General features: G+C 47.1%; 6 protein-coding genes across 6 annotated transcripts; 4 read left to right on the forward strand and 2 right to left on the reverse strand.

Moving 5' to 3' along the window:
• Positions 1-3,013: 3,013 nt before the first annotated feature.
• Positions 3,014-4,859, reverse strand: F4822DRAFT_434718 (uncharacterized protein; the record flags this gene model as incomplete). The annotated part of the gene is made up of 5 exons (XM_051462058.1): positions 3,014-3,387; positions 3,449-3,755; positions 3,812-4,384; positions 4,443-4,612; positions 4,667-4,859. The coding sequence occupies 5 exons, from the start codon at positions 4,857-4,859 to the stop codon at positions 3,014-3,016; spliced, it is 1,617 nt and encodes a 538-aa protein (XP_051309378.1).
• Positions 4,860-7,454: 2,595 nt separating this feature from the next.
• F4822DRAFT_82555 (major facilitator superfamily transporter) lies at positions 7,455-9,626 on the forward strand. Its single transcript, XM_051464035.1, has 5 exons — positions 7,455-7,757; positions 7,807-8,102; positions 8,151-8,319; positions 8,375-9,081; positions 9,135-9,626. The coding sequence occupies exons 1-5, from the start codon at positions 7,612-7,614 to the stop codon at positions 9,482-9,484; spliced, it is 1,668 nt and encodes a 555-aa protein (XP_051309379.1). The 5' UTR covers positions 7,455-7,611; the 3' UTR covers positions 9,485-9,626.
• An 853-nt stretch (positions 9,627-10,479) lies between these two features.
• On the forward strand, positions 10,480-12,355 carry F4822DRAFT_82658 (glycosyltransferase family 62 protein). The gene is made up of 5 exons (XM_051464037.1): positions 10,480-10,706; positions 10,806-11,488; positions 11,543-11,862; positions 11,918-12,013; positions 12,072-12,355. The coding sequence occupies exons 1-5, from the start codon at positions 10,588-10,590 to the stop codon at positions 12,348-12,350; spliced, it is 1,497 nt and encodes a 498-aa protein (XP_051309380.1). The 5' UTR covers positions 10,480-10,587; the 3' UTR covers positions 12,351-12,355.
• A 728-nt stretch (positions 12,356-13,083) lies between these two features.
• On the forward strand, positions 13,084-18,800 carry F4822DRAFT_421137 (uncharacterized protein). The gene is made up of 8 exons (XM_051459767.1): positions 13,084-13,877; positions 13,931-16,458; positions 16,508-16,797; positions 16,847-17,195; positions 17,247-17,635; positions 17,686-17,792; positions 17,844-18,226; positions 18,284-18,800. The coding sequence occupies exons 1-8, from the start codon at positions 13,403-13,405 to the stop codon at positions 18,539-18,541; spliced, it is 4,779 nt and encodes a 1,592-aa protein (XP_051309381.1). The 5' UTR covers positions 13,084-13,402; the 3' UTR covers positions 18,542-18,800.
• Positions 18,801-18,945: 145 nt separating this feature from the next.
• F4822DRAFT_421139 (RNA-binding domain-containing protein) lies at positions 18,946-20,085 on the forward strand. Its single transcript, XM_051459768.1, has 3 exons — positions 18,946-19,057; positions 19,194-19,507; positions 19,579-20,085. The coding sequence occupies exons 1-3, from the start codon at positions 19,032-19,034 to the stop codon at positions 19,977-19,979; spliced, it is 741 nt and encodes a 246-aa protein (XP_051309382.1). The 5' UTR covers positions 18,946-19,031; the 3' UTR covers positions 19,980-20,085.
• Positions 20,086-21,674, reverse strand: F4822DRAFT_421142 (vacuolar ATP synthase subunit D). The gene is made up of 5 exons (XM_051459769.1): positions 21,271-21,674; positions 21,094-21,206; positions 21,024-21,034; positions 20,543-20,968; positions 20,086-20,491 (listed from the first exon to the last, which is right to left on the reverse strand). The coding sequence occupies exons 1-5, from the start codon at positions 21,283-21,285 to the stop codon at positions 20,280-20,282; spliced, it is 777 nt and encodes a 258-aa protein (XP_051309383.1). The 5' UTR covers positions 21,286-21,674; the 3' UTR covers positions 20,086-20,279.
• Between the last annotated feature and the right edge of the window lie 54 nt (positions 21,675-21,728).

Genomic DNA, 21,728 nt, shown 5'->3' on the forward strand with positions numbered 1-21,728 from the left:
GTTGTTCGTCTCATCTCCCCTTCGCGTCTTTCAAGCGAGATGAGATCAGAAGCGGAAAAGACGATGAGGAAATTTCCGCGACGCCGGGGGCGGAGAAAGTCATGCTAACCTCTCATTGGCCAGGTCTCTCAAACACAGGCTGCTAACGTAAGGTGGTGTAGTCTCGGGAGAGCGGTACGGAGTCACGATTCTTCACGTCTTGGCAGCATTTGGAGTATCCTACTTTCTACAAGAAAAAAAGTGTACATACACCATGAACCTGTTTCTATCTATGAAGCACCATCGTGAGGTTGGTTCCTTGTTCGCGATCCTGGTTTGACCCTGTAAGTTGATTATTATGATTTTTTGCTATTTTTTTTGACCTACGATCATGACATAAGAGACCCGGTCACAAACAGACACACACCTCATCGTCCCATTCAACGAACCACCATTTATCGAGATCTCTACTGAACATCCGGGCCAACCCGATTCACATCTGGAAATGAGGTGCGATATGATGCGATCGATGATAACTAGACTATACATCTTCAAGATGCCTACTGTCAGGGTCCCGCCAATGGGGGGCCAAGAGGAAGAAGGCTTGTGCAAGCTTTTGTTCAAGTCCCGGGACCCTGCACGTTTCTCTCCGGATCGACCACGATAATGTTCCCCTCCAAGCTTCTCTCTATCCTATTCAGGTTCAGTGCCTGGCATGGACTGGTTCCCGCCAAGGCTCTTTCGAACCTTTTTACCCCACACTCTTGTCGGTTGGATTGCCGCATCTCTTTTCATCGTTGTACAGCAGGAGTGTGGAGTGCAGTGAGCGTCCAACGTAACAGCTGACATTGACGGTTATATTGAAACGCCACTCGCTTAAGCGCCTAGACGACATGTTGAGAATGCTCCTAGATATCTAGTGATGCAAGTAGTGAGGCAAACCCGAGTGAAAGCGAGAGAAACTCTTCTCGCTGGTGCTCTTGGCGCAGAATGTCATGATCGGATTCTGCCATCTAAGAGGTCGGGATATATTAAGCTTGTCTATTCTTGTCTCCACATGTCCGTACTTGGATTCCTCTTGGAAATGGCCCCATAACTCTTTGTGAAGACTAGTCTACGCCAAAGCCGAAGTGAAAAGTCTGCAAAGTGAGTGTTCGTCGTTGATGCAGTATTGCCAAATTTGGACACTAGCCTCTATTCTTTCATACGTGCATATCCTCTACCTAGGTAGGTCGAAACCCCCTTGCGCTTATGGGGGCGGCGATGCCGACCGACCGAGCAGTACAAGATAATCCGTAGTCGGCGTGTGTGAATAACGTATTTGGTTGGTCATCTTACCGATGAAGATCATGGTTAGTCACGGCTCTATGTTGCCCATGCCTATCAAGGTGCTCCAGACCTTGGTGTGAACCCCTCTGTGAAGAATCAATATTCATGATGGGTTTTCGCTGTTGGAGTCGAAAACTGCGCATCGTGAGTGGTCAAGAGTCAGCCCATGTAGGACTCGACTAACATAAGCGGATATTAAGTGAGGAGGACAGCATTCGGACAAATCCACGTGCCTAACTATCCAAATCGAGCCGATGAGTCTTTCGTGCAGCATAGATAATGCGTCTTAGTCCTAATCAAGGCATGCATAGTTCACGCAAGGCCACGTTAGTGTGGCCGAGGTCCTCAACAAGATAGGTAGCCGAGCACCTCCCTGACAGCGCAGTAATAACCACAGACCAATGAGAATGGCAGAATGCCTCGGTCTCATTGGTCTATATATTAAATTTCGCCGTCCATTTAAAAATTCATGGAGTGGTGCTACTTTGAGCATCTGGGGAAAGCGTTACGCCTCAATCTGCCCATCAGCTCCTCTTTCGTCGTCCAAAGGACACTGCAGGGTCTCGATGGCCATCACCGAATCTTCTCGACCTCAACGAAGTTGAGTAACCCTACATATCGTAGATTGTACGAGGTTGGGAGTCCTACACTTATAAGGGAGAGATCACCACATGACCTGGTTCTTTTAATATGTTGCGTGGATAGCCTCCAAGCCATACTCAACTGTTTGACCGAGAACGGCCATCTCCAATCAAAAAAAAGATAACTGATGGCCCTATCAGAATTCTCCTAGCTAGAGAACCAATCATCTTGGGACGATGTAGAAATTTGGGAACCTTTTCCCCTCCTTCCATACCTTCGCGTTTGACTCGGTTGACTACTAGCTTACCAAAGCCTTGACTCGTGTCCTTGGGTTGAGGCCACCTAGGGGTACGATGTTGACATGAATCTATCTCCGACGAAGCGCTCATCCCGACCCATAATCAGGCCAGCATCGCGGAGGGCGCATAATTCAAAGAAACTTAGACATGTGAGTTGCAGCGATCGCCGACTACGATGCTCTACTAGAAGGGGCCAGAGTCGTACTCGAAAGGGGAAAATAGGGATATTATGGACGAAATTCCGGTAGAAAAAAAGATGGACGTTTCATAGCATTTCCGTACCTGAAAGTTGCATCCACTTAGATCTTACCTAGAAGAAGTTTTTTGCTGGAAAGGTGTAGTGGGAACTGGACTTGCGAATCCTAGAAGTTCCATACACGATCTCAAGCATGTGGCAGCCACCTGGTCAGTTCATCCCGTTACGAACGATAGCATCGCAAATAAGCATGCACTCCAGGTTCAGCATAACTCATTCTTATTCACCCGAGTGGGTGGAATTCTTTCCTTTTGGTCATAGTTAGAAGACTATAGATATTTTTGTCGTCGGCCAGAGAAGCAGGGCACTAGACGCAGCTATCGGACATTGTGGTTGAGGTTACCGCAGAGGGTCTGCGGTCCGAACATATGTCCCCGCCATCTCCAGCCAGAGGGAGGGATGTTAGGTGGTGTGAACATGTAGTATCGTCAAGTTTGCCAAGCTTCCAGGCTTTTCAGAAGTCTCCACTACTTCTCCAACTTCCCCCATGAATAACCCGGATCTGCGGATGATATGCCTATGGGAATATCCTCTTCTTGCTGGCTGTCACCTTCCCGGGGTCCACCCACTATAGCCGAAGTACCTGGCACCGGCTGCTAATGCCGTCGAATATGCAAGTATTTTCAATTGGAATGTACTGCTTCGTGATGATTTTGATCACTTCCTGGGCTACCATTCCGCCAGTGACAGCGGAAATGTTGTGAAGTTCGCCGCCGCCAGCCCGGGCCACCTCTTGGGCAGCCTGTAGCGCTCTTTGATTTTCGGCCGTCTTTGGTACTATATTGGTAACAGAGCTCATGATTTCATCGGCGGTTGATGCGATATTATGACTAGTCGCCACGAGCGCGAGATAAATGAAGAAATTAGACATTGGTAGAATAAATTCACCTTTAGTCGCGGCCTTCATGGCCTCGGCCTCCTCGTCATTAGTCTTCTCAGCTTCTATGGAAAAGGGGTCAGTACATATTCGAGGACAAGTCCTAGCATGGATTAAGTGACTAACCATAAATTTCATCGAGATCGGCCTTCTTTGGTGTTGCATTGATGAGCTTCACAAATCGAGCATTCTTGCAGAATAAGTCTACTTCGGCAGGATCAACGTCTTTGCCACCCGGTATGGCCCTAGCGGTGTTTAGCACCTCCTGCACGTCTTTCCGAGCCTTTTCCTTGTATATGCTTTGCAATTTGACGTAGACACTTGACTGGGCCTTCATATCAGGTAAGGATCCAGGCAGAGGGAGACAACCATGCTTGCGGTAGAATGTCTCGATAGCCTTTGCGATAATCCAGAAAGTTGACTGGAGCTCAATCTATCGACGTCAGTCTGGAATGTTCCTCGTACACACCACGATTCATATTATCATACCTCATCCGAAACTTGATGATTAAAAAGTTCCTCTACCCCGGGTTCTAATTCGGGAACCTTGATGTTCTTGTTGATGGCGACTGCAGCTTCTTGGAAGTTCTCCTCCCCGCCCTCCGGGTTGTTGGTCCTTGCCTTGCTCAAGACGAATTTACTAAATGCCGTCTTGTCGTCGTACTTCGTAGGATTCTGACCGTTGTGTGTCCGCCTCCATTCATCAAGGTAGTGGAGTAGTATGACGACATAAGGCAAATGCCCGTGTTCATGGTCATCTAAAGCATCAATATTCTTGGTCATCCCCTGAGCGAATTCAACAAGTTCGGGCCAAGGATTCAGGAGTCGGAGGTCTGCTGTCTTTTCTACCTCAGGGTGTGTATCGACTATGGGAAATGTTCCGGGTAGGTTGATGCGAAAGTAAGAGTAGAACCCTGCGGAATGGATTGCTACTAGAGGCGTCTTGTGCTGATTGGCATAGGATTCGATTATCGAAAGGATGTCCTTTTTGATGGGGTGCGTGTACATGATCAAGGTGAAAGTAGGCGAAGCCTCTAGAGCGGTGCGCAGATCCAATTTACCCTACGATATCATATCAATATCTCATTTCTCCCAGTCGCGTTGAGGGCATATCGCGCACCTCTTCCTTTGGGAACCATTCTCCTTGGACTTCGGGGTTCAATTCCTGGAGAAGCTGAGTACAGCATTCCGACCGGAGCTTTCCCAGGCAGCTCTCATCGAGGAAGAAGTTAACTCCCAGATCGGCCTCGGTCACTCTTGCATCATCCGCTATCGTAAACTTCCCTATTCCTATTCATATGTGTGAGCTTATATCGGGTATTGTGAATTAGTAGGTGTTTATACCCGGTAACACAAGATTCTTGAGTGTTTCCACACCGACGGCGCCCGCGCCGGAATTGACGAGAAGAATGTTAGCAGACTCAAGAGCTGCTTGACCGCTAGCAGCCCATAATCTGAGCTGCCTATCATATTTCTTTTCCTTTTCGGATGGCCCGTGGAGAATAGGGGGCGTTTGGCTCGTCACGATCTCAGTCATCTTGGCCGATGTCCGGAAGAATCCGCGGATGTGAGAATCTCCCGACCAAATGTTCCTAGCAACAAATCTAAAAACCTCGATGCACGCCGAATAGGTACTATCTTTCCCCAGCCGATTAATGATTAAATATGAAGGTTGCCATCCGATATCGTGGGCAGCGTTTTTTTTATGAGAGTGAATTGAAAAACGAGGTTGCCTCTAATCTAGGCAGGTGCATGCGTTGAGCTGATGCATTAAGTGGCTAGTGGGGAGGTTCAGCCTCAGAACTGCTGACCAAGCCTGCCAGCTGCCGATGGGTGTTGACGTGGACCCAATCAAACCGTTTACTTCAGCGGGGACATCACAGTATGTACCCCAGACGCGCATTTCTGCAGGACCGTTACATGTAGCATAGCACAACCTTAGAACTCTTATTCATAGTTATTTTTCTCAAAGATATTGATACCATAATAGACCACACGTTTGTAACTTAAGTTGAAAATTTCTAAATCACTCAAGAATTCGAATTCACAATTGCAATCCACAATACTTGGGTATGGAAAAGTTTTTTTTGGTGGCTTGGGATAATAACTCCGAAAGTCCGAGTTGCTCCTATCGTGCAAGAAAAAGGAGGTTACTAAATCTGCGTTTACAACGTAGGACAAAGCTCATGCTGTGTACAGGTCTATTACTGGAAACAGTCTACTTTGCAGTGACAAAAAGATAGTGTATGCGGGAGAGGAGTTACCAGAAAAGTAAACCGTTACTCAAATTACCGAAATCCGATTAAAATCCCTAATCTATACTCTGTGATTCTGTGGATAGTTCCGTTGCTATATGAATTTGAAGAATGGTATCCCAGTCCGTATGACACTACATTAGAATACGGTATGAGCAGATTGTGAACAGAAGGGTTTTGCAAGTGGCTTCGATCAGATACTCCGAACTCCGCGCCACGCCCGGTCATGACTTAAGAATAAGGCAAGACATCCGCGGATACCATTGATTAAGCTCTGAAACTGGACTAAGTACCTACCTGTTATGGGGCGTTGAAGATTAGAGGATGCACGATAGCCGAGACAAACACAAATTCAGATAAAGTGGCTTCGTAGTTCTTGACAAACCACATGAGACAAGAAAGTCGGAAGGCTCAGTTTCCCGACTCCGTCTGGGGAATCGAAGAATGTAGCGTGGGGAAAAAAAAAAGAGGAAATCAATGATTAAGTTCCCCCTTGCTTTTCTTCGCTTCAATCGAGGGTTGAATGGACTTTAAATGCTCCCCTCGGTGTAGGTATCGTCTAACGTATCTATATGCGTGCAAGCGCCCCCACACGGATCGCTATCGGCATTCAGGATCTGGTATCGGGCATCAAAGAGCTAGAGCAATATTCGGTCAGGTTACCAGCCGTAAATGAATCATATCAAGGGAAAGGCGGAGAAGTTCGGGGCCGAGGGAGGATAATGGAACTACGGCCGTCTTCTAGCGAAGCCCGGGGGATAAGCACACATCGACCGGGTCCGAAGAGCGTATTATCGTCATTCTAGTCGTACGGATTTTTAGGTTGGTGGACTCACCGGTGGGGATAAGAGCGGGTTATGATAAGCAGAGCCCGATGTGATTCTGCTCGAAGGGGTGTTGTTTTATAAACCAGCTTCGCTTTCCAGAGAATCCGACCTGTAATATAACACGTACGCGAAACCTTCTCACGGAGTGAACTTGAAGATGGTCTGGACTCCTTCAATTCAACGAGGTGACCCAAGCACCCAAGCACATATACGACAAGTTAGGTAGTCTGGGTCCGTTCGGGATTTGCTTTAAATGAGATGGGTAACACTTGCCAGAGTGATTATGAGCTTGAATATTGATGAACCTTACTCGGCATCGCTGTGCCCGTTCGTGGTGCGTGACCTGACTGCAACGCCATCGAAATGTTGTGAGAGCTTGGCATAAATGTTGGACTAAGACGACAGAGGATGACGACAACAAATAAGTGAGACATTACTGCCTGGAGAGTGACAGATACCACTATATTAGATACTTATGACGGGTGTATTTCATAGGGATGTAGTGTACGCTGGAATATTGGGGGTATTTTAAGGAGTGGAAGTAGTGCTTCGCGTAACGGACGTGTTGACGATTAATAAGGCTACACGCGTCTCGACAATGATTGTAAATATAGGAAATAGCTATCTACTTAGGTAATTAATCGGTAAAAACTGGTCTGATCAAGCGAGTTATCTTCAATCAAAGGCCTTTTGGTTTGCTACGGCCGTTTATACCTACCTAGGTATCCATGGTATCAGGGATAACAATGTTACCAGTTGGGTGGAACGAATCACCCCAGGATATCTCGCAAGATGGGATCAGGGTGGGGTTCGCGTCGTACACCGCAGCAAGCAAAAGATGTTCACGACTTCCCCGACTTTTCATCCGTACGCGGTGTTGGGAAAGCGCTTAGTGTAGGTAGAATTAGGTAGTGTTGACGGGGGTGACCATACTTAGACACGTTGGGAAACAATGTTAGTAAATTTAGGGAATCGCGTTCGCTTGATTGGGCGCTTGGGGTTCTTTACTCGAGATGTGTGGTTTATGGGTTTGCAACGGACTGTCAACACCTACTAGGCAATGACAAATGGGTGCACAGGTGTATCTGACGGTTAGCACAGGTCGTAACACCACCTGCCTCGAGTAGAGTCATTTATGTTTCGAGTTTTCCTTAAAAGTGAAGCTTTTTCCAATTTTACACAAGACATTCCAACATTTACTTAGTAAATGACCATGGAGGAGCCACGGTCGGAGACCGCAAACAGGAGCGAAGACGCCGATACTCTGGTTCCGGCTTCTAGTGATTCCAGTTTACATCTGGATATCAGCCGCCCGGAGTTACCTTTACTACGCTTCTGGTTACTATGTTTTGGGTAAGCAAAGAGTTGGTCGATGTTCAAATGCCCTTCTAACATAAACTAGACTTCTCCTCGGCCTATTGTTGTCGCTCCTCGATACCTCCATCGTCGCGACGAGTCTATTTTCGATAGCGGTCGAATTCAACACCTTAACATCGGTGAACTGGGTGGCGCTGGCCTACACTTTAACTTACCTCGGCTGCGCTGTGTTATTGGCTCGGATATCCGATATTGTCGGTCGGCGCAATGCATTCATCGCATCGTATCTCGTTTTTATGGCATTTTCGGTGGCTTGTGGATTTACGCAGAACTTGGCCCAGCTGATAGCGTGCCGAGCAGTGCAAGGGCTTGGCGGTTCAGGTAAGTAACGGCAGAAATCACGAGCGCACGTTAACTGACGATTATAAGGGCTATATTCCATCACGATGATAATCCTTCCAGAAGTTGCGCCGAAGAAACTGAAAAGCTTCATTGGAGGCTTGATTGGGATTGTCATGACAGCATCGAGTGTCCTAGGGCCAGTCCTCGGAGGTGTATTGACGCAGTACGCAAAGTGGCGTTGGGTCTTCTGGATTAAGTAGGTTATCCGAGCGGTAGGAGAATACTGGGAAACATGCTGATGTGGCGTATAGCGGACCTATCGGTGTGGTATCGATGCTCCTCTTCTATTTCGCATGGCCGAAGCCTCAATATTTGCCCAATAACGAGAGAAGATCCTGGAAGGAATTGGACTATGTTGGCTCGGTACTTCTGATTGCCGCTGCTGTCTTGGTCGTATTTCCGTTCCAAAATGCTGGGAACATGACGGACCAATGGTCAAAAGCCATCTTCATCGCCCCACTGGTCATCGGTGTAGCTTTATGGGTGGCTTTAGTCGGTTGGTCTATTTTCGTAGAACGCCACTGGGGGGGCGCCATAGACGCAGCGCTTCCTATGCGGCTCCTACACGATCGTGTGTATGCTTCGGCGGTCTTCAACACCTTGCTCCTCGGGTTTCCTTACATGCTCATTATTTATGCATTCCCGCTCAGACTGCAGATGGTCAACGGCAAGAATCCATCTATGGCTGGAATCATGCTCCTTCCAATGTTGGCTTCGAGCGCTGTCGGTTCCGTGATTTCAGGAGCCCTCAATGCGAAGAAAAACAGGGTATTCGAGACGCTACTAACGGCTACTTGTCTATTGGTCCTCGGCTGTGGTCTTCTTTCCACCCTCTCAAGCTCAATCGAACTCGAACCTAAAGCCCTAGGATTTCTGGTTTTCGTCGGCCTCGGGTTTGGAATGGTTGTTGCTACATCAACTATGGTGGCCACGATTCAATCATCAATGAGAGACCATGGTAAGTCTAATCTAGCAAGACGTTTTTCGATCTCTCTCCTAATCATTTGATAGCTCCTGCGCAGGGCCTTATAGCCCAGGTTCGAGTCCTTGGCGGTAGTATAGGCATTGCAGCATCTTCCGCCATTGCAGGAGTCATCCTTAAAGAACGGGTTGGATCAGACACTGGGCAATCTTCCTCGCTCGAAGACACTATCGCCAATCTGAGCCCTGAACGACAGGTGAACGTACGAGTAGCATATTCAGACGCTTTCAACGAAGATATGCGAGTATGTGCGATTATCGGAGCTGTTGCAGTTCTTCTGACTTTTGGCACATTTAGCCAGAAGCGGACAACTATAGCAGAGCACAAGGAACAGGAGATGCATAGGATGGGGAGAAGGAAAGCAACCCAACCTACCTAAGCCCTTACCGAATATGAGCTTCTGTAAGCCATTCGTTAATGATGCCGTATGCATAAGGGCATTAATGCGGGTTGAAAAGGGAAATTGATGTTGACGCTGATATTGTCCCTGGGTTGGTGCGTGTTTTCGTTCTGCAGGCGTGCATCTGATATTTTCAAGTAGCATCGGAGGATTTTGTCGAAGTAGCAGGGGTTATTGAGGATACGAATCTCATTATATTCACTTTATGTGTATTAGGTTCATTATAACCTGTAAAAGCACGGATTGGACTGGGTAGTGTAGGCATGAGAGCAATGATCAGAATGAGACCGGACGAATATCGGCATGTCCCTGACAGGACAAAGACAATGAGCAAGATTTTGGCCTCTGTGCATCCCTTTTATAACAGATATACGTCGCGTGATGGTAGATTTTGCGTATGTTGTGTGTCGTGTGTCGTGTGTCGTGATGCCTGGAATCCATCCCTACTTTTATTGGTGAAAGAAGGGAAGTAAAAAAGTTGTAGCAGAGAAGAATTGGTAGGTAGGTGTTATACGTTAGGTACCTAGGTAGTTCTGTGAGGCTGTAGCTGCTGTGGTTGAAGAATGGTCCGTGCATACAACTTAGTCCTGTCAGATATAGAAGGGACGCACGCCTGATAGGTGACTTTTAACACCAACCAAACCTGAAACGGCCTCACTAAGTTGCTTAGCTGGCCTTGGCAAAGTACCTCTAATCCTTGTTACACGCTTATCAGTGGTTCTAATTTGGGCGATAGGACCGCTAGCGCAATTAGCAAGTTCTGAATTCAAACTCGACACCTTTTGATTATTATTTCGTTATTTCGATTTTAATGCTTCCTATTGTCCCTGTCATGTATTATATGGCGACGACGATCACGACGTGAATTGACACTTACCTAGTCAATATCTCCGATCCTGCCATCTCGGATCTACGAGTTTCGATGTTATTATCCTCACTCATGAATCTGTAGACATATTTCGCCCGTCCCTAGACTTCCCACCTCAAACGGCGCCCTTCCTGAGGAAAAGGGTCGTACGTCCACCCACAATCTCGAATTCCTTTGCGCCCTCTCTTCTCGACACATTCCACACTCTTTTCGAATGCTACCATCATATGCATCCCCGACCGGTTCCAAGATGATGCCCCGACATCATTCCGCTGGATATTCCAATGGCTACCCTCGAAGTAATAATAATACTTTCGACATCTCTCCTCATAGGTTGGTGTACCCCTTTTCGTTTTGACATGGTATTGGCTGCCTTGATAGCCTGGAATATGTCCATATGAACCGTCTTCTGACTATTTTGCTGTCAATTAGATTCCAACCGCGCGCTTCGACACCCGCATCCCGCCGAAGGAGGAGTTTACTGACGCGACTGGGTATACTTGCTGTTGTTATAATATTGATTTGGTTATTCATCTGGCCAGGAGGTACAACATTTACCTCGATATTCTCATTAGGCCTTATGAGTGCAAGTAGCGACTCTTTGATGGACACAGTACGCTATTATGATCTTTCGAATGTTCAGGGTACCGCTCGCGGATGGGAAAGGGAGGAACGAATCCTCATGTGTATGCCTTTACGAGACGCCGAAGCCCATCTCAACATGATGTTTTCGCATCTTCGCAACTTCACCTACCCCCATCACCTTATCGACCTCGCTTTCCTCGTTTCCGATTCGAAAGACCGAACTTTGGAGATCCTTGTAGAAAAGCTCGAAGAATTGCAGGCTAGCGAGGACCCGAAGCAACCATATGGAGAAATATCTATTATCGAAAAGGATTTTGGCCAGAAGGTCAACCAGGACGTTGAAAGTCGTCACGGATTTGCCGCTCAGGCGAGTCGTCGAAAGCTGATGGCCCAGGCACGAAATTGGCTACTAAGTGCCACCCTTCGCCCGTATCATTCGTGGGTATATTGGAGGGATGTTGACGTGGAGACCGCACCATTCACCATTTTGGAAGACCTGATGCGCCATAATAAGGATGTTATTGTACCAAGTGAGTTTGCGGGATTCTGCTATACCATATTTTCGGTCACTAATAGTATTGTAGATGTCTGGCGACCACTTCCTGATTGGCTCGGAGGCGAGCAGCCGTATGACTTGAACTCTTGGCAAGAATCGGATACCGCCTTAGCACTCGCCGATACCCTTGATGAAGATGCTGTAATTGTTGAGGGTTATGCTGAGTATGCTACTTGGCGACCTCATCTAGCCTATCTTCGGGACCCCTACGGTGACCCAGACATGGAGATGGAGATCGACGGTGTTGGAGGTGTCAGTATTCTGGCTAAGGCGAGGGTATTCAGGTCGGGTGTACATTTCCCGGCTTTCAGTTTTGAAAAGCATGCTGAAACCGAAGGCTTTGGCAAGGTAAGAGCTCATTCTTATCGGTTGATGAAAATATGAAAGCTAACAACGGATATAGATGGCGAAGCGTATGCAATTCTCTGTGGTTGGATTGCCTCACTATACAATCTGGCATTTGTATGAGCCTAGTGTTGATGATATCCGACATATGGAGGTGAGTCGAAAGAAACAATGAGTGGTCTGTCGCAAAGATATACTAATTTAAGAATTAGGAAATGGAAGCAGAGCGTCAAGCTAAAGAAGCCGAAGAGCAAGCAAAACTAGACCGAGAGAAGAAGGTTAAAGAAGAGTTTAGCGACACCAACGCGCAATGGGAGGCAGACAAATCTGAAATACAAAACCTAGCTAAGGAAGCACAAAAAGAACAGAAGGCCGAGTCTAAGAAGAACTCGGGGTCCGAGAGCAAGGAAGATTCGAGTCGAGACTCGAAAGCAGCCGCTAACAAGGTCGAAGAAAAGCCTAAGAACAACCAATTCAGAGTAGCGGCCTAGAAAACGAGATTCAAGATATAACACTCGGGTGGTCTTTAGTTGGAGTTAGTTCCTTTACAACATCATGTCCGGTCTCTCTTTGCATTTCGAGCACGGGGCAGATTTTAACAACACAAAAGTCGTTTGAGGTTGGGGGTTTAAGGGGCTGGCGTGCACACTTGTGATCAAATGTGGTCGCTTGTACAGTAAAGAGGACCATGGTGAGGATCATGGCACTTGGCGTTATTGGTAGTGTCGATGCATGATTACGAAGCACGGGACATTTTCGAACGCGGCATATGGTAACTGCGTCGATTGTTGTATAGACTGGCCTTGAGGCTATATTATTTATTAGTAGATATTTTGTTCGAACCATCTTTGCAGTTTGATTTTGTTGACGTTGACATGGATATGATATTAAAGAAAGGGGGCGAACTTTTAGTTAACGAGCCAACCCACCTTGATGCACCAGGGTTCGAATCTAAGCGGGTGTCTATCTTTTATTCACTTTTTTCTCACTTTGCAGTGTTTGTACCAATCGCAATGAATTCTCTTTTATCTGTACTTACAGTCATCGCCCCCTTTTCAATTTCTAGCTGGATGACCTAATATTTAAGTTTTGTTAGCTAAATTAGTTCACTGAATTTATGCCAGGGGACCTGGAAATAAAGCCGTTGCCGCCACGCTGTCACCATCGGATAAACAGCCGTCGATTTAAACCCAGGCAGCTGGCACCAGTTTCTTGGCACGTGCAAGATTTCTAAGGACCCAACATTAATTATTATCAGATAGCTGCGATAGGTTCACAATTCAAAGTCACTAATTAATACCTGTTCACCACAGCTTGTCCTCGATTTGTTTGTTGTTCGTTATTGGACAATGTGAAGGGACTTGGATCCTTTGGAGCTTAGCGACGCCTGAACCGATTCTTTAGATAAAATACCGTTCTACGTTCTAAGCGTTCATCCATAGATCGGCTTTACCAATTTCCATTCGATCGCGCGACAACGGAGACGCATATCCCGAGACCGAATCTATTTCTTTTAAATCGGATTTCGCCTTCGTAGGCGAGGATGAGTCGAGATGAGAGCACGATCGCTATGGAACCCGAACATGCGCCCGAGTCGAATAACTTGGGCCTTTCCCTCCGACAGAGCGCAACGAGGAACGCAGCCGTGAATACCAATGTCCAGGGTCCTAACACACAATATCGAAGCCGACCGGTAACAGTTGCAGTTGATCCAGTGTCTTTGGTCATATCAGAATGCATATCAGTCACTTCTGCTATGCGAAAGCATGCCCGATGGGCAGGGTCGTCGGTATCTTCTATACTCGGAGGCAATCCCAATCCCGTTCAGCTAGGCCCGCCTAGCCCTCTTCTACGACCCGGAAGCAAAGGATCTACAACTAGCTTGGGGGGTGATAGTGCGCAAGACTTTGGAATCGCGAATCGATGGGGCCTCCGAGGAAAGAAGGGCAAGAGCTTTCAAGATAATCCATTAATGGCTGGGTTTGGCCGACTTCGCCATGAATTATCAAGTTGCAAAGGTACTATAAGGATGCAATGTTACTACTGGAAGATACACTGACTTCAGTTCCAGATATCCACGAATTCGATGCCCCGGCACTCCTCAACCCTTTCCTCCAAGTAATCCAAGCTTCCTCGACCTCCGCCCCTATAACCATCCTTGCGTTGAAAGCGATCCGAAAGTTCCTCTCTTACGGCTTCATTAGTCCCGACTCGCCCCGATTTCCCCTTGCTATGCAATCCTTGTCGACCGCCATTACACACTGCCGTTTTGAGGCTAGCGATTCTGCTCAAGATGAAGTGGTTCTATTAATGATCTTACACCTTATGGAAGATATGCTTTCTGGGCCGGGCGGTGCGTTATTGAGCGATGAAAGTGTATGTGAGATGATGGAGACTGGATTGACCATGTGCTGCCAGTCGCGATTGTCTGAGCTTCTTCGAAGAACGGCTGAGGCGGCTATGGTCCGTATGTGCCAAATTATTTTTGAGCACTTGAAACACCTCGAAGTCGAAGCCGGTGACGATTTGGAGGCTCTGGATAATCAAACGAATGGGGATATGGAAGGAGTGAAAATGATTCCCTCTACGAATGGTAATGACGTTATTGCATCTTCCGATGCTCCTACGGGTGAACCACGGGAATCTTCCGGGTCCGAAGATACCATTAATAACGTGGAGGAGAGTTCGGCAAGGGAATCGGAGGAATCTGATGATACCACAGAGATCAAGCCTTATTCACTACCGTCTATGAAGGAGCTATTTAGGGTTCTAGTGGATCTCTTGGACCCTCATGACAAACAACAAGGCGATACGATGAGAGTCATGGCATTACGTATAATCCACGTTGCATTGGAGGTTGCTGGCCCATCTATAGCGAGACATCCAGCTTTAGCTGTGGTCGCTGAAGATCGGTTATGTCGGCACTTGTTCCAGCTTGTTCGATCAGACAATATGGCCATTCTCCAAGAGTCTCTCATAGTAGCTGGAACCCTACTTGAGACCTGCCGAGGAGTCCTAAAATTACAGCAGGAGCTTTTCTTGTCGTATCTCATCGCCTGTCTGCACCCACCCGTCGAAATACCACGCGAAACAAATATCGACCCTTCGCTTTACGATGGAATTCCACAACGGCCGAGTGGTGTAAAACCTCCCCCATCCCAAGCAGGTAGTGGTAGGTCGACACCAGTGCCGGTTAAGGACCGACAAAAGCTGGGAATGGAAGGTGGTGCACGCAAACCGGATGCTCGTCAAGCAATGGTTGAAAGTGTCGGTGCTCTGACTAGAATGCCGGCATTTTTAGTCGAGTTGTTTGTGAATTACGATTCTGACGCGAATCGTGGTAATTTGTGCGAAGACATGATTGGACTGCTTTCAAGGAGCGCCCTTCCGGATTCTGCGACGTGGAGTACAACTAGTGTTCCACCTCTATGCCTGGATGCACTTCTTGGCTTCGTTCAGTCAATAGCTGATCGCCTAGATGACGAACCTGTAACAGATGGGTTACCTGATCAAATGACACTTCGGGAAGAGAGACGAAGAAAAAAGATGATCATAAAAGGGGCGACGAAATTTAATGAAAAGCCGAAAGAAGGGTTAGGTTATCTTAAGGAGCAAGGAGTTATCGGCGGCGATTCTGCGTCGGCCGCTAAATTCCTTAGAAGTACCTCACGAATTTCCAAGGCAGTTCTCGGTGAATTCTTGTCAAAGAAGGGCAATGATGAGTATCTCGAGGCCTTCTTGGATCTTTTCGATTTCTCTGGGAAGCGTGTCGATGAAGCAGTCCGGCTTCTCCTCGAGAGCTTCCGACTCCCTGGCGAATCACCGCTTATCGAGCGAATAGTGACTGCCTTCGCGAAGAAGTACTTTGCAACCTCTGGTTTCGATGTTGTTGCGAGCGAGGATGCTGTGTTCATCCTCACATACGCAATCATTATGCTCAATGTCGATCAGCATAGCCCCAAACTCAAGGGCAAACAGCGTATGGAATTCGCAGACTTCGCGCGGAATTTACGGGGTGTTAACACTCCCACCAAGGATGATCCCCCCAGAGATTTCCCTCCTGAATTTCTGGAGCTAACTTTCGAAGCGATCAAGTCTAACGAAATTATTCTTCCGGATGAGCATGACAATAGGCACGCATTCGACTATGCATGGCGAGAGCTTCTACTTAAGACCGAATCCGCAGGGCCACTAGTTCTCTGCGATACCAATATCTACGATGCCGATATGTTTGCTACAACTTGGAAGCCAATTGTCTCGACATTATCTTATGTGTTTGTGTCAGCATCGGATGATGCAGTTTTCTCCCGAATTGTAACTGGTTTCGATCAATGCGCTCAAATTGCTTCCAGATATGGCGTAACGGATGCACTCGATCGGATTATTCAGAACCTCAGTTATATGACTAATTTAGATTCTGATGAACTATCGAACACCTCTCTCAATACGGAAGTAAAGGTATCAGATGATAGCGACAGCGTTATGGTTAGTGAACTCGCCGTTAAGCTCGGCAGGGACTTCAAAGCGCAACTTGCTACTCTTGTACTGTTCCGTGTTGTCAAGGGAAGTGAACAGGTTATTCGCAACGGTTGGGAGCATGTAAGTTTATGTTGTGACACCTTAACTATTAATAAGCTGATCAAAATAGATTGTCCGCATCTGGTTGAAACTCTTCGTCAACTCTCTTATACCCTCATTCTTCAATAATGACTCCGAAAAACTAGCGCTGCCTAGGATTCCTCTTCTTACGCCATCCCAAGTCATTGACCGTGCTACGAAGACTACCGAGACCGGTTTCATTTCGGCGTTCTTCTCGTCTATCTCCAGTTATGCGGCTGATGATCCACCAGAACCCTCAGCTGAGGAAGTTGAGAGTTCCCTAAGTACGGTGGACTGTATCAAAGCCTGCGACCTGGAAAATGTCTTCGCAAATATATTGTAAGTTGCTTTGGCCTTAGCTAGCCGTCACATGCTAATAACGTTTCAGGGCTCTTTCAGCAAATTCCCTCGCACCGCTTGTTGAGGCTCTATTGAACGAGCTTCCCGATGATGAAAGCTCATCTGTACCTGTAATTACCGTCAAGCCAGAAAGTCTTCCTTCGTCGCCTTCTAGTGCATCGAAACCTACCTCTACGAATCCCGGCTACAATCCCGCAGTTGTGTACATCTTAGAATTCTGTACCGTCCTTGCATTGAGAGACAATAATACGATAGAATTGCTCGGTAAACCCGTCGCCGAGGCTCTTCAGATGTTCCTGCGAGATTCGGCTCAGCACCACCCAATCCTCGTTTCACGAGCAGCCTTCTATCAGTTCAGCGTATTAAAAGTTAGCTACGTAAGTGGCACCACGATGCCACTGGAGAATTCGTCCGTACTGACGGTTCAGGATCACGATTTTGTACGAGCGCCTGTCCTTTTACATGCCATATCCAGTTTCCCGAAAGATACCCTTGCGAAGACGTCGCAGTTAGTTTTACAAGGCTTAAAGCATTGCATCGACCAACCAGGACCTCTTCGAAGCGAAATTATGACTTCACCCGATTTTTGGGTGATCCTCCGCACTCTCGCCGGCAGCTCCAGTGCATCTCCGACCGTTTTTGAAATATTAGAGGGTGGAGTGTCAGGTTCCCCGTCGCCAATTATTGCGGACAACTATGAAGCTGCGATTTCCTTGTTGAACGAATACGCAACAGCCGCTAAAGTCGGCGCACAGGTCGAGCAAAAAGGCGAAAGAAGGCAGCGAAATGCTCGACCCACTAAGAAGGAGGTTTCGAGGTATGTTATCCACTTGTTGCACCACAACCTAGATTTCTAACTTGTATTAGTGACAATGCCGTGGTTTCGCGAGGTGTGAAAGCTGTCAATCTTATTTCTAGTATGACGGCTCGTATCCCTTATTTGATGAAGCAATCACATCTTGAAAATAGTGAAGGTAAGTCTCATCTCGTACTTTTACAGTGTCAATTTGCTAATCGTACTGTAGCTTGGTCGGCATACTGGCTACCTATTTTCCAAGCCTTGACAACACAATGCACCAATCCCTGCCGTGAAGTCCGGTCCTTGGCATTTTCGTCCCTCCAGAGGTCCCTTCTCTCTCCCGAGTTGACATGTAGTGATCACGAAGAATGGACCGCCATTTTTGGCGAGGTTTTATTCCCTCTCATTTTGAGGTTGTTAAAACCGGAAGTCTATTCGTCGGACAGAGACGGTATGAGTGAAACAAGGGTGCAAGCCGCTTCACTCCTCTGCAAGACGTTCTTGCAATATTTAGTGCTCCTCTCGAAATGGGATGGCATGCTGGATCTGTGGCTGAAGATTATTGATATCATGGATAGGCTCATGAACAGTGGCCAAGGTGACAGTTTGGTACGTTGCTTATTAATCTTTTTTTCGTTCCTTCTTTAATACTAATATGTGGTATAGGAGGAGGCTGTACCTGAAAACCTGAAAAATGTACTATTATTCATGTCAAGTAGCGGATACCTCGTACCACCGAGCAAGGACCCATCCCAAGAGAACCTATGGGTGGAAACATGGAAACGAATAGACCGTTTCTTACCCGATTTGCGCAGTGAGTTGGCGTTGGAAGAACCAGAACCGGAGCCATCAGTCGAAGAGAAGAAGCCGCAGGCTGAACAGCCAGCCGAACAAGAAGAGGGAAAGAGTCCTGCTCCAGAATAAGTGGCAGCAGCCTGATTATTTGTAATCAAGAGGTGTAGTGTGCGTATTATTTGCGATTGAGTTACAGATTATAGACGAAGCATCCAGTACTATGCAAGAGAAAAGCAGAGAAAACTGGCTTTAGGGATTGTATAGTAGAGAGTTGAAAAAGGGGACGACCCCCAGAGGTGGAAATATACCTAGGCATTTATATATTCTAATTAAAACGTCGTAAATAATCTTAAATCTTACTTATGATACTCAATCTCTTCGATGAAGCCATGAACAAACGAATTTGATGATGTAATCTAAGTAGGAATTTGCCAGCTGCCAGACCCACTCATGCTTCTATAAAGCTGACTAACGCATATGTTATCGATAAGACCTAGCAATTTCAAGCTTCATTCGGACAAACCGCGACATAACAAAAACCGACCATCATCAACTTCTAAATTGAAGTCACAGTAACATCTCAAAATACAAGATCTTACTACGTAAATGACCTAGGACAATGGCTTCCGGTCAACCCATCTGCACGTATGTGTCATTGCACTCCGACACATACAATCCCCGGTTCCCGCCATGCTATGCACATCGCGTTCCATCATCCGATTCAATTGAACGAATCATTCCGTTGATTGACTAAGTAGCTAATCCAATTCCATGTCTACAGCGTCTACGTGCGAAATCTAGAAGAACGCGTAAAACCCGAACCGCTCAAGGAAGCCCTCACAGCCGTGTTCTCCGAGTATGGCAATGTCGTCGATATAATCGCTAAGCGCAACGTCAAAGCTAAAGGCCAGGCCTTTGTTGTCTTCGATCGCCCGGAGTCCGCGCTTCAGGCTGTGGAGGAGATACAGGGGTTCGAACTTTTCGATAAACCGATGCAGGTTGCGCTTGCGCGCACGCGGAGCGATGTTACGGTGTTGAGTAGTGGGTCGAAGGAGGAGTTTGAACTGCACCAGCGGAGGAGACAGGCTGAGAAGGGTGAGTTTATTCCAGATCTAGATGATGAATGAGGTATGAAGGAGATGACTAATGTGATGTGTCGTGAATAGACAAAAAGAAAGCCGCCGAAGCAGCAGAAGAACAAAAACGCCTCAAACGCCCCGGCGCCGTCCCCGCGACCGGCGAAGCCGCGCGTCCCGCCAAAACAGCGCGTGGTCTCAAGACTACTGCTCCCTCCGCGGGTCCCAACGCCGTGGTCCCCGACGAGTACCTCCCTCCGAACAAAATTCTATTCGTGCAGAACTTACCCGACGATTACCACGATATCGAAGCGTTGTCTGGCGTCTTTGGACGCTTTGAAGGGTTCCGCGAGGTGCGGTTGGTGCCGGGCCGAAAGGGTATCGCGTTTATTGAATACGAGGCTGAGGCTGGTGCTATTACTGCGAAGGAAAATACTGCGGGTATGGCGCTTGGGGAGAAGTTTATCAAGGTCACGTACCAGAGACAGTAGGTGTGCTGATGAGGTTTGCGCGATGGTGGGTTTCTACTTTATACCCTTTGCAATTGGCGTGGATACCGACAGTAGACAGTAATTAAGATCAGTAACACATTTGGCAAATTTGCGTAATATTTTGTACTTATATTCCCGTTTGTTTACTTCAGTGCCCAGCCTATAATTGTAGTGAACAGGAATCCAAGGTCATTGTAACCTGTCGGTATCATGAGGAATACATATACACAATGACGACCCAATGAACAATGCAGCCCAAGCCTTTGCTCGTCTCAACTCTCTATCGTCTCCGGCTTCACTCTAGAAAATAACATCGTCATCCTCGCCGGTAGCTAGTATATCGGCCGGTGTATCATCCGGTTGGACACTCTCATGACCTTCCTTTTCTTGAGCCTCCTTCTTCGCCTTCATTTCAGCATCCGCGGCAGCAGTATCTCGTTGTTTCTTGCCAGCGACCTTCTTCAACCTGTAAAACTCTTCTCGGTCCAGCTCGTCGAGTTCGGAGTTGATGTCTTAACTGCTGTTAGCTACTTCTTTTTGGTTTGAAACAAGGTATATCCTACATTTAATAGTGTTTTCAGTTCGTGGAATAATAACGTGTTCGATAGCGTTTACCCTTCGATTCACAACTTTAATCACTTCATCCAGAATCACAAAAGCGGTCTGCAGACTAGCAAGTTCGACCAGCGTTTCCACTGCCCGAGCATACGTCTCTCTACACCTCTGGACCTGCTGTCCACCTTTGCCTAAACCTGTTAGGCCAAAGTCGTTGTTCCCTTCTGTTAAGTAGCTTTCGAATGAGGGTAGGAGAACACCAGAGACGTTGTCTTGCTTGGTACGTAATCGGAACCGTGCCGATCGAGCGGATTCTTGTACTTGGTAGCCGATATCTCCTCCTACGGCATATGTAACCTCCGCTAGGGAGAATGCGGCGATTTGCATAACTCGTCCCATTTTGCGCTTCGCTTCGTCGATTCGTCGTGTGATTTCTGTGGTAATCGTCAATACTGGAGGTTCTAATGAATGGTTATCAAATTGGTATACCTCGGAAACGTCTAGATATATGGGTTAGTAAAGATAGTTACAAGAAAGTAGGGGTGGGAGTCTGGCTTACTTGGTGAGAGCTTCGCTCTTCCTCTTTAGTAAACTGTGACCCGTTTCAGCTCCCTTGAGCTTCGCCTTCATGATACCCAACGACTGTCTCGTCGGGAAGACGGGCTCTCGATCCTAATGCTTTGTTAGGACCATCCATAATTTCGAATCTTAAATCGTATAGCAGTCTTCTACATACTCCGGCTCCAGACATTGTGTATTATGGGTGCTTCAATCTGCCCTATGGTTTGGTTGGAGACACGGCAGGACTAGTATAGATCGAGTTGGGGGTGCGGAGAGAGGAGAGCTGGTCGAAAGGAACTCGAAGATCGGTATAGTCGTGGTCGATGTTAAAAAATTGTGATAACTTAGGTATTAAGGTAGTTATTCCCGATAGAATAGAATAGAGTGCCGCCTTATCAATTAGAGTTACATGACGGAAGATGGAGGCTAGCTTGCTTGGAGGTTGGAGCTTCCCTGACGATTAAGGGTTTAATGAAAATATATTGTTAGAAGGAACAAGGTGACCTTCCTATCCCTGTTTTATCCCTATTTTAATGATACTATACCCTTTTGTCGAATAAACGGGGCCCTAACTTTCTGGCTCTGCCCCCATGGTCCTGGAATTTTTTAAGGGAAATCCTACCTAGAACCAAT

This window comes from Hypoxylon trugodes (genome assembly GCF_022578975.1).
Source record: "Hypoxylon trugodes strain CBS 135444 unplaced genomic scaffold F4822scaffold_11, whole genome shotgun sequence".
Taxonomy (NCBI): Eukaryota; Fungi; Ascomycota; class Sordariomycetes; order Xylariales; family Hypoxylaceae; genus Hypoxylon; species Hypoxylon trugodes.